The sequence below is a fragment of the Paralichthys olivaceus genome, chromosome 15, assembly GCF_024713975.1.
Source record: "Paralichthys olivaceus isolate ysfri-2021 chromosome 15, ASM2471397v2, whole genome shotgun sequence".
NCBI lineage: Eukaryota > Metazoa > Chordata > Actinopteri > Pleuronectiformes > Paralichthyidae > Paralichthys > Paralichthys olivaceus.
Window position 1 is genome coordinate 13,706,102 of NC_091107.1, and position 12,057 is coordinate 13,718,158.

General features: G+C 40.7%; 1 protein-coding gene across 6 annotated transcripts in view; it reads left to right on the forward strand.

Moving 5' to 3' along the window:
* Positions 1–12,057, forward strand: part of sptbn2 (spectrin, beta, non-erythrocytic 2) — a 45,491-nt gene that overhangs the window by 21,427 nt on the left and 12,007 nt on the right. For all 6 annotated transcript variants that reach the window (XM_020085699.2, XM_069510211.1, XM_069510212.1 and 3 more), the window contains 17 exons: positions 3,543–3,694; positions 3,866–4,039; positions 4,413–4,504; positions 4,655–4,735; positions 5,809–5,924; positions 6,253–6,365; positions 6,472–6,659; positions 6,769–6,886; positions 7,137–7,295; positions 7,375–7,677; positions 9,019–9,172; positions 9,290–9,684; positions 9,811–10,074; positions 10,155–10,366; positions 10,624–10,761; positions 10,872–11,091; positions 11,233–11,769. In XM_020085699.2, coding sequence (XP_019941258.1) covers positions 3,543–3,694; positions 3,866–4,039; positions 4,413–4,504; positions 4,655–4,735; positions 5,809–5,924; positions 6,253–6,365; positions 6,472–6,659; positions 6,769–6,886; positions 7,137–7,295; positions 7,375–7,677; positions 9,019–9,172; positions 9,290–9,684; positions 9,811–10,074; positions 10,155–10,366; positions 10,624–10,761; positions 10,872–11,091; positions 11,233–11,769 — 3,416 coding nt within the window. The remainder of the gene's footprint in view (positions 1–3,542; positions 3,695–3,865; positions 4,040–4,412; positions 4,505–4,654; positions 4,736–5,808; positions 5,925–6,252; positions 6,366–6,471; positions 6,660–6,768; positions 6,887–7,136; positions 7,296–7,374; positions 7,678–9,018; positions 9,173–9,289; positions 9,685–9,810; positions 10,075–10,154; positions 10,367–10,623; positions 10,762–10,871; positions 11,092–11,232; positions 11,770–12,057) is intronic.

The window sequence follows — 12,057 nt, forward strand, 5'->3', positions numbered from 1 at the left end:
AGCCCCTATGTGCCAGGCAGACTGGATTAAGTCTGGCTGCATATTTGCTCATATGACGTGCAGATAATCAGTCATTATCAGCACTGTCTGAGTTTGTTTGGGGTTAAATACAAAATCAGATGTAAGTTCAGCACACAGTGGAAAGGACAAGGCCCCGCTCTACAGTCCATGTCCTGACATATACTTAAAGCTTACTACCAGTGACAAACATGTTCAAAGTGACTGGACGTGCCCACATAGTTTTTGAAACACTCAATGGTGCCTCTAACCACTAGTTCTGATATACTATTAACCATGGAGAAAAACAAGGCACCAAAAATTTTAATCACTTGTTATTCCTCTCAAGGAGGAGAGGTAGATCTCCTGTATGGTCAGAACAACAGTTTTAAAAGTTCATTTTCATTCAAGTTAAATAATACCTTTATTTCTTTTAATGCACCACAAAGTAATTAAGTTGTGCAGTTTTAATTGTAGAGAAAGTATCTTAAACTAGTTAAATTAATCCATGTTAGACACAGTATATGTACTTGCTAAGAATCCTCACATTTTCAGAGCAGCTAATATCTATTTTGTACTGATCAAGGGGGATGTCAATATTGGTATAAATGGCAGTTGTATCATATCTCGTTGCCTCTGACTTTGGGACAATGCATTTCAGTGTGGGAGAACCATCATTTTGAATTGTGCGTGCTTCAAAACTGATGTGTAAAGTCACTTTAGAGAGATTTTTGTAAAAATAAAAAAGCTAAAATGATGCAAAACTAGCTATAGTAATTACGAGGCTTGTTTTCTTAAGCTCATTCTGTTTTGTTTTCCCACTCTTCTCTTTTGTCCCATATGTAATTTTATAACAGTGTTGGCAGGCATTTTGCATGATCTGACTGTTTAGAGGAGGCTTAGTCCTGGTTATCTTTTCTCACCTTCCAGTCACCAGGATACTCTGTAAAATAATAGACAATGGGCATTTTCATAGATTAGTAAGATGATAGATGTAGACCTTCCCTCCCATGCACCAGCACACTCCACAAATGCCACATTGTTAGAGAAAACAGCTGCACCAGATCTGCCCTTATCTACTGACTCTGCGACTGATGACAGCTTTGTGTTTGCTTGCTGTAATGAGCAAACACACAAGAGACAGATATCTGTGTTTGTCTGTCTTGTGTTCTTGTTCAGCAGCCTTGTTATTAGTGCATCACCAGAAGGGTAGAAGCACGTCTTCTATAGATTCCCAGCCCCACTACCTTCCCCTCAGTGCAGGGTGCTGTCACAACATGACCAAGCTTCAGGAGGAATGTAGGCTTCTCCACTTTACTCCACCTGCTACAGTAATCCACGTCTGCTGGCTCATTAAACAGATTCAGAAAGCTTTATGCTCCTTTGCAATTGAATATGCTGTTAAGATTGTACTGAGATAGGAAGAGAGTCAAAGCAGTTTTAGTCAGTCAGCTCCTAGAAGTTGGAATAATACAATGTCCCCAAAACTCAAACATCCCCAAACAACCAGCGCACCATATTACAGTATGTACAGAACCACCTAGGTTTAAAATAAAGTAGGGCGGTTGACTGAGTTTAGGCTAACTAGGAAAATCACACATATATAGCAGAGGAAAGCCACATCTGCCACAGCTCCAGCTCTTCACATGTCTGTAGGCCATGACTATCACCTGTTTGAATTAACATACACTATCATTGGAGCCAGATAATTATTTTTCTATTCAAATATTTCATTTGTAGAATGGAAAATTCTATTATGCACAGTATTTGTTCTGAATCCAGAGATTTCAATACATAACATATGTTCATAACATATGATTCACATGTGTATGTTCTTTTGCAGCTTTTTATTCTACTGTTGGTGGTGTACTTTGGCAGATGGTGTTGTTAGGAGAAAAATAACTGAAGCAAGGAAGGGTGATGTGCAGTGCATTGATATTTCATTTTAAGCATAGTATCATGTGACTTGAGTGGTGACAAGTTAAGTGTTGGAGACCTGCTCATTAATGTCAATGTACAGTTTCATTAGAGGTCAACATCTCTACAAGATATGTTTCAATACCTGAATCACAATGAGGTAGATGTTAAAACATTATCAGCGACAGTCTTTCTTGTTTTAAGAAAATGAATAGCAGATGGCTTTCAATTTGCGTTCACTGTATCAATTCAAGAGGGAACAGCATTAGTCTTGATACATAGGAAGCACCTGCAGCTTGCAACATCGTTACGTTCTGTGGTAATAGAAGGCTTGTGTGTAATTTCACAATATGTTCTTATTTTAGCCGACAGTTTGTACAGTGGTTGATTCCACAACAACCGTCTTTGATTCACCTCACAACACCCCATTTAAAACATGCATAATAACAATAATTCCAGAAAAACTCAGGAGGTGATCTTGTCGATCTCTTTTTTAAATGACTGTTTTAATATTTAATAATATTATAACATTTCATTATTACATATAATTTCATAATATGTTATGTAATACAATATATACAAATCAATAAATTGGTAGTAAGTTGGAATGAATGAGGGTTACACATCAAGAGTTTTTAGTTCTACCTAGTTCTAGTTAGTTCTTTTTATTGCAACATCCAATGCACATATGATTTTTATGTTTTTTTAATGTTATACCTATTTGTTTAAACTGTGTCGTAGATAGGTGTGGTGTATTGCAACTTTTTACATTGTGTTTTTTAATACAGTTTTACATTGTTACTTTTCTAACTGAGGTTTGTTTAATGATGAATATAAAAACATGAAGGCGTTAGCATTTTTTATTATTTTCAAAAATCTTTTTGTTGTCGCCACAATTGTGTTTAATTTCATGCTGCTGTAAGTAGGCTTTGTTTTGTTGAACTCATTAGTACCCAGCTGTTTCTCAGATCTATTTTCTGTCTGCTTCAGGCTTGTTCTGTTTTGGCATGCGTTAGGTACTTTGCATTAAGTACAATGCTAGAAAAGTGTTTTCAAAAGGCAGGGAGACCTTGTGTCCTAGAAATGAGGTCACCTTGTTAGGTGGCGGAGCAGGATTAGCTTCTTACTCCCCTGGTCCATATGTCTGAGCTGCTGTTAGAGCTTAATTTATTGTGATTCTTTTTTTAGTCCTGCTCTAATAACGTAACAACAAAAGTGCTCACTAAATATCATTGCCTCTATGTGCAATTTTGCATCGTCACTTTTCTCCCCTGATCTCACATCTTCACAGTAATTGGCAGCGCACACATCAGCAGAGCCATCAGTAAACGTTGGTGTTAAGAGTGAAAACCTCTCACTAAGCTGTCAATACAGTGATCCTGGAGTCTTAATGGTGCAGCTTATAACCTGCTCAGGGCAAGGACTTAAGTCCTTATGATTTACTGTTACCTGTCTTTACTAAGATGTGATCAAAGCTGTAGACAATGATGTTTCTATTGTGAAAAATTAATTTCCTGTATATTTTTATTTCTCTGATAGGAATGATATTTGGACTGTAGGCATCTCAGTCCATAAAGGCAATTGTGCAATGTAACTTCACCGCTCTTTTCTTTTTTTGCTCTCTGCAGATGAGCGTGAAGCGGTTCAGAAGAAGACCTTTACCAAATGGGTGAACTCTCACTTAGGCCGAGTGACCTGTCGCATTGGTGATTTGTACACCGACCTACGCGATGGCCGCATGCTAATCCGCCTCCTGGAAGTGCTCTCAGGAGAACAGCTGGTCAGTGTCACACAGAAACCACCCTTCTCTGTCCCAAACCTGACCCAGGCCCCAGCATGGCACTCACATGGCCTTCTACTTCCTCTTTTTTAATTCCTGCTCCCTTTCCCCTCAATTTATGTTGTAATCAATTTGTTCAACAATGTCAACACAGGTCTTCTTTCCCCACAGCCAAAGCCCACCAAAGGTCGCATGCGTATCCACTGCCTGGAGAATGTTGATAAAGCCCTGCAGTTTCTCAAGGAGCAAAAGGTCCATCTAGAAAACATGGGCTCCCATGACATTGTGGATGGGAATCACCGCCTCACACTGGGTCTCATCTGGACCATTATCCTTCGCTTCCAGGTAACTTATAAAGTAGCTGAAAGAAGCACTGTTCGTATTATCTCTCAGCTCAGCTGCCACATTTCTCCACGTCTTTCAAAGAGCAAGTTTGACTGTGAGACATCTGGTCTCTGCATGTAGTTGAGTCTGTCCTCAGGCAAACTCACAAAATATGGTGAAAGAGGTTACTGCCACTGGGATGTGATTTATAGGGCAATTTATCATGTCGTTGTTTTAGTTGTGAACTTACTATCATTAACTTTGAAGTTTTTCAACTATTCCTTAACTTTAGTATAATACACAGAACAGTCAATATATTTTTAATGTGGGATCGTCTTATAATCAAGAAATTATGTACAATTCAGTTTTAAGTGAATTCATATTCTGCTTACAGATCCAGGACATCAGTGTGGAGACGGAAGACAACAAGGAGAAAAAGTCAGCTAAAGATGCCCTGCTGCTTTGGTGCCAAATGAAAACTGCTGGGTGAGAAAGGAGGGGAAGAGACAAGGCTTAATAACAAAGGATCAATACTGTTTATATGTTGAAGTGAAATATATGGTTTTTCTGAAGGTGTTGCTGATGAATCATGCTGTGTTGATTTAATGATTAATGATTTCTTTCTGACCTCTACAGATATCCCAACGTCAACATCCACAACTTCACAACCAGCTGGCGAGATGGTCTGGCGTTCAATGCCATAGTGCACAAACACAGGTCACTGACTTCTTCCTGCACTTCATGTTGCCTGCTGCATTGTGATGTGGAATGCAACCAGATCCTTTTAGGCCCATACTAGTATATTATTAACAGTATTCAATAATACTTTTAACAGAGCTCCCTTTTCAAACGAGAATTTTATCCTGCAAGACCAAAGTATCCATTATCCTGCTCACTGTCTTATCTTTATCTAATGAGGAGCTCCTGTCAATTTACCATCACACTTTTATTTAGGTCTCCTCCCACTCCTCCCATCTTTCACATAGTCTGCGGTATGGCTAAAAGGATGAAAATAATATAGGGAGTTAGATGACCTAGATCACCGAAATAATAACCCACTTATTTTCTATGAGTGCTGGGATACTCACTTGCACACCCTGCTGGTAATAATAGCAAGAACAGCTTGTGTTAAAATTAATCTGTAAAATGAAAGCCAATGGTCTACCTTAACTTTTGTGTCAAGTAGAACAGAGAGCATTGTTCATGACAATGAATGCCTAAGGTGATACTTGATACATGAACGCTATTATTGGTTTCACTGGAGTCGGTGAACCGTGAGATATTCATGTGACTTGGAGGAGCCACCACAGCAGGCAATTACAATATGCAGAGTTTGTTTTCCCTTTTCTTAGTTTTCATGAATGGAGAATACCCTTCCTCCATGACCATGGTGCAAAAAAATCTGAGAAGTTAATGATCAATGAAAGTCAATGGCAAACTAGTCTTTTTTCATCTCATTTCCATGTATTGTGAATGCCAATTCATGCTACTGGCCTCCCAGACCAATATTATACCAAGTAAATGCTGTATAAAAACATGGTTAAGCTAAAATTGTGTAATAATTGGCTGGAGCAGTTGGCCTAATCCACATATGAAAAGCCTGTTAGCTTGCAGACTTTACAGAAATCCAGTGGATTATTTTATGTATCCCGCTCTGAAAACAGAAATGCATGTTGCAGTGCTCGGCAAAATATTTTTTGTCTATACCACAAGTTGATGGTTTTGGAATGACATTGCTATTTTTCGTTGTTGTATTTTTTTAAGTCCAAATTGTTCCCCTCACTCTGCAGATCTGACCTGATTGAGTTTGACAACCTGAAAAGATCCAATGCTCACTACAATCTTCAGAATGCTTTCAATGTCGCTGAGAAGGAACTGGGCCTTACCAAGCTGCTGGACCCAGAAGGTTAGTGAGTAAATCAGGAAGTGCTCTTGTACGTCACACTGATGACCTGACACCATCCACTGAAGCATTAAGCTGATGCCTGTGCCCTGCAAGACTGACGGGTGTTGGACTACAGAGGATTACTGGAATTAATTATAGTTTAGAAAACACTACATCACATGTCAGCTACAGTGACATCACAAAAAGCTTGTAACGGTTTCGGCAACAAATAAACTGCTTATTCCTGCTAATTTGAGCGCCATTATATAGTTTGCGGAAGCTGACTTTAATAAAAATTAGACACGAAATGGTGGAGGGGTACAGATCAATAATGCTCTCTCTTTTTCAGATGTCAATGTTGATCAGCCTGATGAAAAGTCCATCATTACATATGTGGCCACCTACTATCATTACTTCTCCAAGATGAAAGCCCTGGCAGTGGAGGGCAAAAGAATTGGCAAGGTTAGCTCTCTCTCTGTGCATGCACATGTGTGTATGAATGAGTAATACAGTGAGTAAATGTGTGCAGTGTGAGTTTTCTTCATTTACAGATCTCTCCTTGTTGCAGGTGCTGGACTATGCGATTGAGGCTGACCAGCTGATAGAGAAGTATGAAACCCTGGCTTCAGAGCTGCTGCAGTGGATTGAGCAGACCATAGGGACACTCAATGACAGGCAGCTAGCTAACTCACTGAGTGCTGTGCAGAACCAGCTCCAGGCTTTTAACTCCTACCGGACTGTGGAGAAACCCCCCAAGTGAGTAACAGAAAACTAGTTTATTACAACTCAGTGGTGATCCAATGCTTTAGGATCCAAAAGTGTAAAGCAACAGTATATTAAATACAGGTTGTGTTTATCTCTACAGATTTACAGAGAAAGGAAACTTGGAGGTTCTTCTTTTCACTATCCAAAGCAAGATGCGAGCAAACAACCAGAAAGTTTACATGCCAAGAGAGGGCAAACTTATCTCAGACATCAACAAGGTATGCGTTGCTCGAGAAGAGGTTTTAAATAGCTCTTTCAATCGAGACAGTTTCTAGTTTCATAATGTAATGTCATACCATATGTTAGTATTTTAAATGTGTGTTTTTGGGGAAGTTGGTCATGTAAAGTTTAGTGTTGTACTACCACAGGACTGTGTGGTTTCACTAAAATGTCATCATGTAGCATAAGTATCTTTGTTGCTGGACACCAACCTACCATGTTCTTTTTGTGTTTTCGTTGTTGTGACAGGCATGGGAGCGCCTGGAAAAGGCAGAGCATGAACGTGAGCTGGCTCTACGAAATGAGCTGATTCGACAAGAGAAGCTGGAGATGCTCGCTGCTCGTTTTGACCGCAAAGCAGCTATGAGGGAGACATGGCTGAGTGAGAACCAGAGGCTGGTGTCTCAGGTAGAGAGATAACTATATATTCTGACTTGAATACATTAAGTACTTTTACTGCAATATGTTGAATATCCTCTGTTATTAGGACAACTTTGGAACTGATTTGGGAGCGGTGGAAGCTGCCACCCGTAAACACGAGGCAATTGAGACAGACATTGGGGCATATTGGGAGCGTGTTGCTGCTGTGGAGGCCGTTGCCAAAGAGCTGGAAGCAGAAGGATACCATGATGTGCGGCGTATACTTGCTCGAAGGGATAATGTGCTTCGACTCTGGGAATACCTGAAAGAGCTTCTGGTTGCACGCAGAGAGCGGCTGCATGCCCACCGTGACCTACAGAGACTGTTCCAGGAGATGCGTTACATCATGGACTGGATGGCAGATATGAAGGTAAAGATGAAATCATTAAAGTGAATGCCTGCATTATTTTAACAAGGTTAACATTGTTTTAACTTATGGTGAACTACTGCTTCCACTCATACATTATGTTGGCTTTGTTTTTAATTAACAAAAAGGAATTTCCTAATCCATTCAGTTGTTCACATATGTTCACAGCAGATTTAGTATCCACTTAACAGGAGTAATTAGCTTTTTATAGGCCTAGCCTGGGCTGTGTTGCCTGTTATCGCTGGCTTTAATGAGAATGGCCGAGGCTTTCTCCTTAGGTGGTTAAATTTAGTGTCGCCATTCCCACATACGACGATATTAATTCACTTTGATTGTGCCAGTCTCAAAAACTGGTATCCCTGAATGTAATTCCCTAATAGCCACTGATGCAGCATTTTACAAATTAGGCAAACATTAAAGTAGCTAGTTATATCTTAACACTTTGACTGGCTTAAATGCTTAAACAGTGTGCAGTATAATTTAGTATGATTTATATATTGGTAATATCGTTCATGTTAACTCCCAGAAAATATGATTCTAGAAAACTGATGGAGGTTATTAGACTTTGTAGTTATAGGTTTAAATTCCATGCCATTAAATGCACTGTATAGGTGCCCTGAATATCAAGCTTCAACTTCAATTTCATTAATCGTTCTAAACTCACAAACATTTCTTAGTTTTGTATTTGTTTAAAACGTAGCATATGTTCCTGACTCCACCTTCTCAGATCAAATGTCTGCATAGCACTTAGAGCTTGGTGTCACTACTCACCCACAACTTTAAACAAACACTTAGTATTTGAGGTTTTCATTATATTCCTCAATTCAGAAAGTTTATAAGTAGATGTTGAATGTAGCTAGAGAAAGCTGGGTGGAGATGTATGTCGGCACTTTGTCTGGGGTGGAGTTGATAAATTCATGAATCAGTTTCTTCTGTAATCTTCAGTGGTAGGTCATTACCATATGAATACAATGCTTGTTTACAGTTTATTTTCAGTTTTTATTATCGCCTGTTGTCATTAATGGCTTAATTTAATCTAATCTCTCTGCTGTCATCTTAATATGGTTATAGCTACTGTTTTGTCCAGGTTAATTGTCAAGGCTACATTATTGATGAAATATTCTCATCACCTAATATGTTTTTTGTTTTCAAAAAGCCACCATGTGCTATAAATATCTATTCCCTTATAGATGTTTGAGTAAAGTTGCTCCTGCTATTCTGTCATATTCTGTTGGTGGACACAATATCCGAGATTGGTCCCTACCTGGGTGCTGCTGCAAGTGAGTTAGGTTTTAAGTTGAAATACTAAATATTCTCATGGGCTGTGTCCTCTGTGTGTTTCAGAGTCGTCTGCAGTCTCAGGACAGTGGCAAACATTTGCATGATGTGTTGGACCTACTTCAGAAACACACTTTGGTAGAGGCTGACATTTCAGCTCAGGCAGAGAGGATCAAGGCAGTGCAGGGAGCAGCACAGCGCTTCACTTCCTATGAACAGGGTGAGTTTTAAAACATACTTTTAATAATTCCTCATACAAATCACACAGCTTTAGTTTGTCCTATTTGTGCATAATATCTAACCATCTTGTATTTCTGCCTTTTCTGTTTTTTGCCAGTCTACAAACCATGCGAGCCTGGACTAGTTAGTGAAAAGGTTGACCAGCTGGGTCAAGCCTACGAAGAGCTTGGTCAGCTTGCTGGAAACCGCAGAGAGCAGCTGGAGGACTCCCGCCGTCTGTGGCAGTTCATGTGGGATCTCGGAGAGGAGGCAGCCTGGATCCGAGAGCAGGAGCAGATCCTGGCTAGTGGAGACTGTGGGCGTGACCTCACTTCTGCTCTTCACCTGCTCAGTAAACATGAGGCTTTCAGAGATGAGATGGCTGCACGCTATGGTCCCCTGAGTAACAGCATTGCTGCCGGGGAAGCTTTGGTTAACGAGGGACACTTTGGAGCCCCAGAGGTCACAGAGAGGATTCAAGACATTCGTGCACAGTGGGCACATCTTGAGGATGTGAGTGATGATCATGACTCATTTTAGATGGTTGCTCACAGTATATAAATATATATATATTTTCTCCAAATATATTTTTTTTCTGTAATATGTTTCTTTAATTCTCCTGTTCTTCCTGCCCCCCAGACAACTAAGCTGAGAGAGCAGAGTCTCAAAGAAGCTGTGGCCCTGCATCAGTTCCAAACAGATGCAAATGACATGGAGGCCTGGATCATGGAGACACTTAGACAGGTGTCAAGTCAGGAGTTGGGCCACGATGAGTTCTCCACTCAAACTCTAGCTCGCAAGCAGAGGGAGATAGATGAGGAGATCCAAAGCCACCGCCCCCTCATCGACTCCTTGCAAGAGCAGGTTCAAGCACTACCGCAGGCCTATATACAAATCCCTCAGGTAGGGTGCTTTGTTTTCATACTTCTTCAATGATGACTTGCGAATTAGAGTTCTAAATTATGGTTTACTGCTGACTGTAGGTGGATGGCCGCCTACCTGCTATTGAACAGCGCTATGAAGAACTGGAGACTCTTTCAGTAGCTCGGCGGCAGGCTCTGGAAGGTGCCCTGGCCCTTTACCGCATGTTCAGTGAAGCAGGCGCCTGCCAGCTCTGGGTGGAAGAAAAGGAGCAGTGGTTAGATGGCATGGAGATCCCTACCAAACTGGAAGACTTAGAGGTGGTGCAGCAGAGGTAAGTCTGTGAGAAAAAGAAAGGGATGATTGTTATTAAAAGTTTGTAAAAATTAATGTCCCACAAAAATATTCAAGGTGGAGACATTAAAACTGAGGTTTAGTTGTGAAACAATAGTTTAGGACTCAACATCATTTTGTTGCTCTAACGTATACAAATTGTCACTGATTTCTCTTACTAGTATTTTTAATATCTACAGAAATTTCCATATCCTTTTTCAGAATAAGAAAATGTTTTTTTTTACTTAACAATTGCAGATTTGAGACTCTTGAACCTGAGATGAACAACCTAGGCACTCGAGTCACTGATGTTAATCAGGTGGCAGAGCAGCTGCTGAGCTCTGACAACTGTAGCAAAGACCAAATCCACCAGACACGAGACCAACTCAACAACAGGTCAGCGCTAACAAACAAAGCCAAATAAAAAATGTTTTGCAAAGAAGTATGTTTGTACTCTACTAGTACTGGTGTTTTTGACCTAAACATTACACTTTATATGGCCTCAGATGGACAGAGTTTGAACAACTGGCTGGTCAAAAGAAACATGCCCTAGAGTCTGCCCTCAACATCCAGAACTACCACCTGGAGTGTAATGAGATCCAGACTTGGATGAAGGAAAAGACCAAGGTGATTGAATCCACTCAGAGTCTGGGCAATGACCTGGCTGGAGTGATGGCACTGCAACGCAAACTCACTGGCATGGAGAGGGACCTGGAGGCCATTCAGGTATGGAGATCTTACATACAGTGACAGAAAAAACAACAAATACTAAAGATTTAGGCAAATTAATTGATGAATCATTCAGGTGATAGGATAGATACATCTTGTCATCATTTCAGTATCTAAACAATTGTCTTGTCTTTTCAGGGCAAATTGGATGACCTAAGAAATGAGGCAGAAAAGCTGGCCATGGAACATCCAGATCAGGCAGGAGAGATCCAAGGCCGTCTGGCTGGGATTCAAGAGGTGTGGGAGGAGTTGAACGCAACCATGAAGCGACGTGAGGAATCACTGGGTGAAGCCAGCAAGCTGCAGGGCTTCCTCAGGGATCTGGATGACTTTCAGTCCTGGTTGTCCCGCACCCAGACAGCTGTGGCCTCAGAAGATATTCCCACTTCTCTGCCTGAGGCAGAGAGTTTACTAGCCCAGCATGAGAATATAAAGAATGAGGTGGATAACTATAAGGAGGACTATGAGAAGATGCGTGCAGTTGGTGAGGAGGTGACCCAAGGTCAGACAGATGCCCAGCACATGTTCTTGGCTCAGAGGCTCCAGGCACTGGATACTGGATGGCATGAGTTGCGTCGCATGTGGGAGAACCGCCACAGTCTTTTGGCCCAAGCCTTTGACTTCCAGACTTTCCTAAGAGATGCAAAGCAGGCAGAAGCTTTCCTGAACAGCCAGGTTAGAAACAAAAGCACTACAGCATTACAGCCTGTGCCAGTGAGCTGTGGCTTTAATGAAACAAAAAACATGTTCTAACACACAAACTTCTTGGGTTAGTGTCAAGTCCAGCAGTCATTACAAAGCTCAGAACCAGTATTCTTCTGGTTAAAAGAAATATTTTAGCTCAGGTTTCACCCTGTTTTTCTTATTATAATGGTTGTGGTTTGTGGTTTGTTTACATTGGTGTCAAGTTATATGTATTCACACAGCTAGCTCTCAGATCAGAGCAATTGGGGGGAGAAAAGT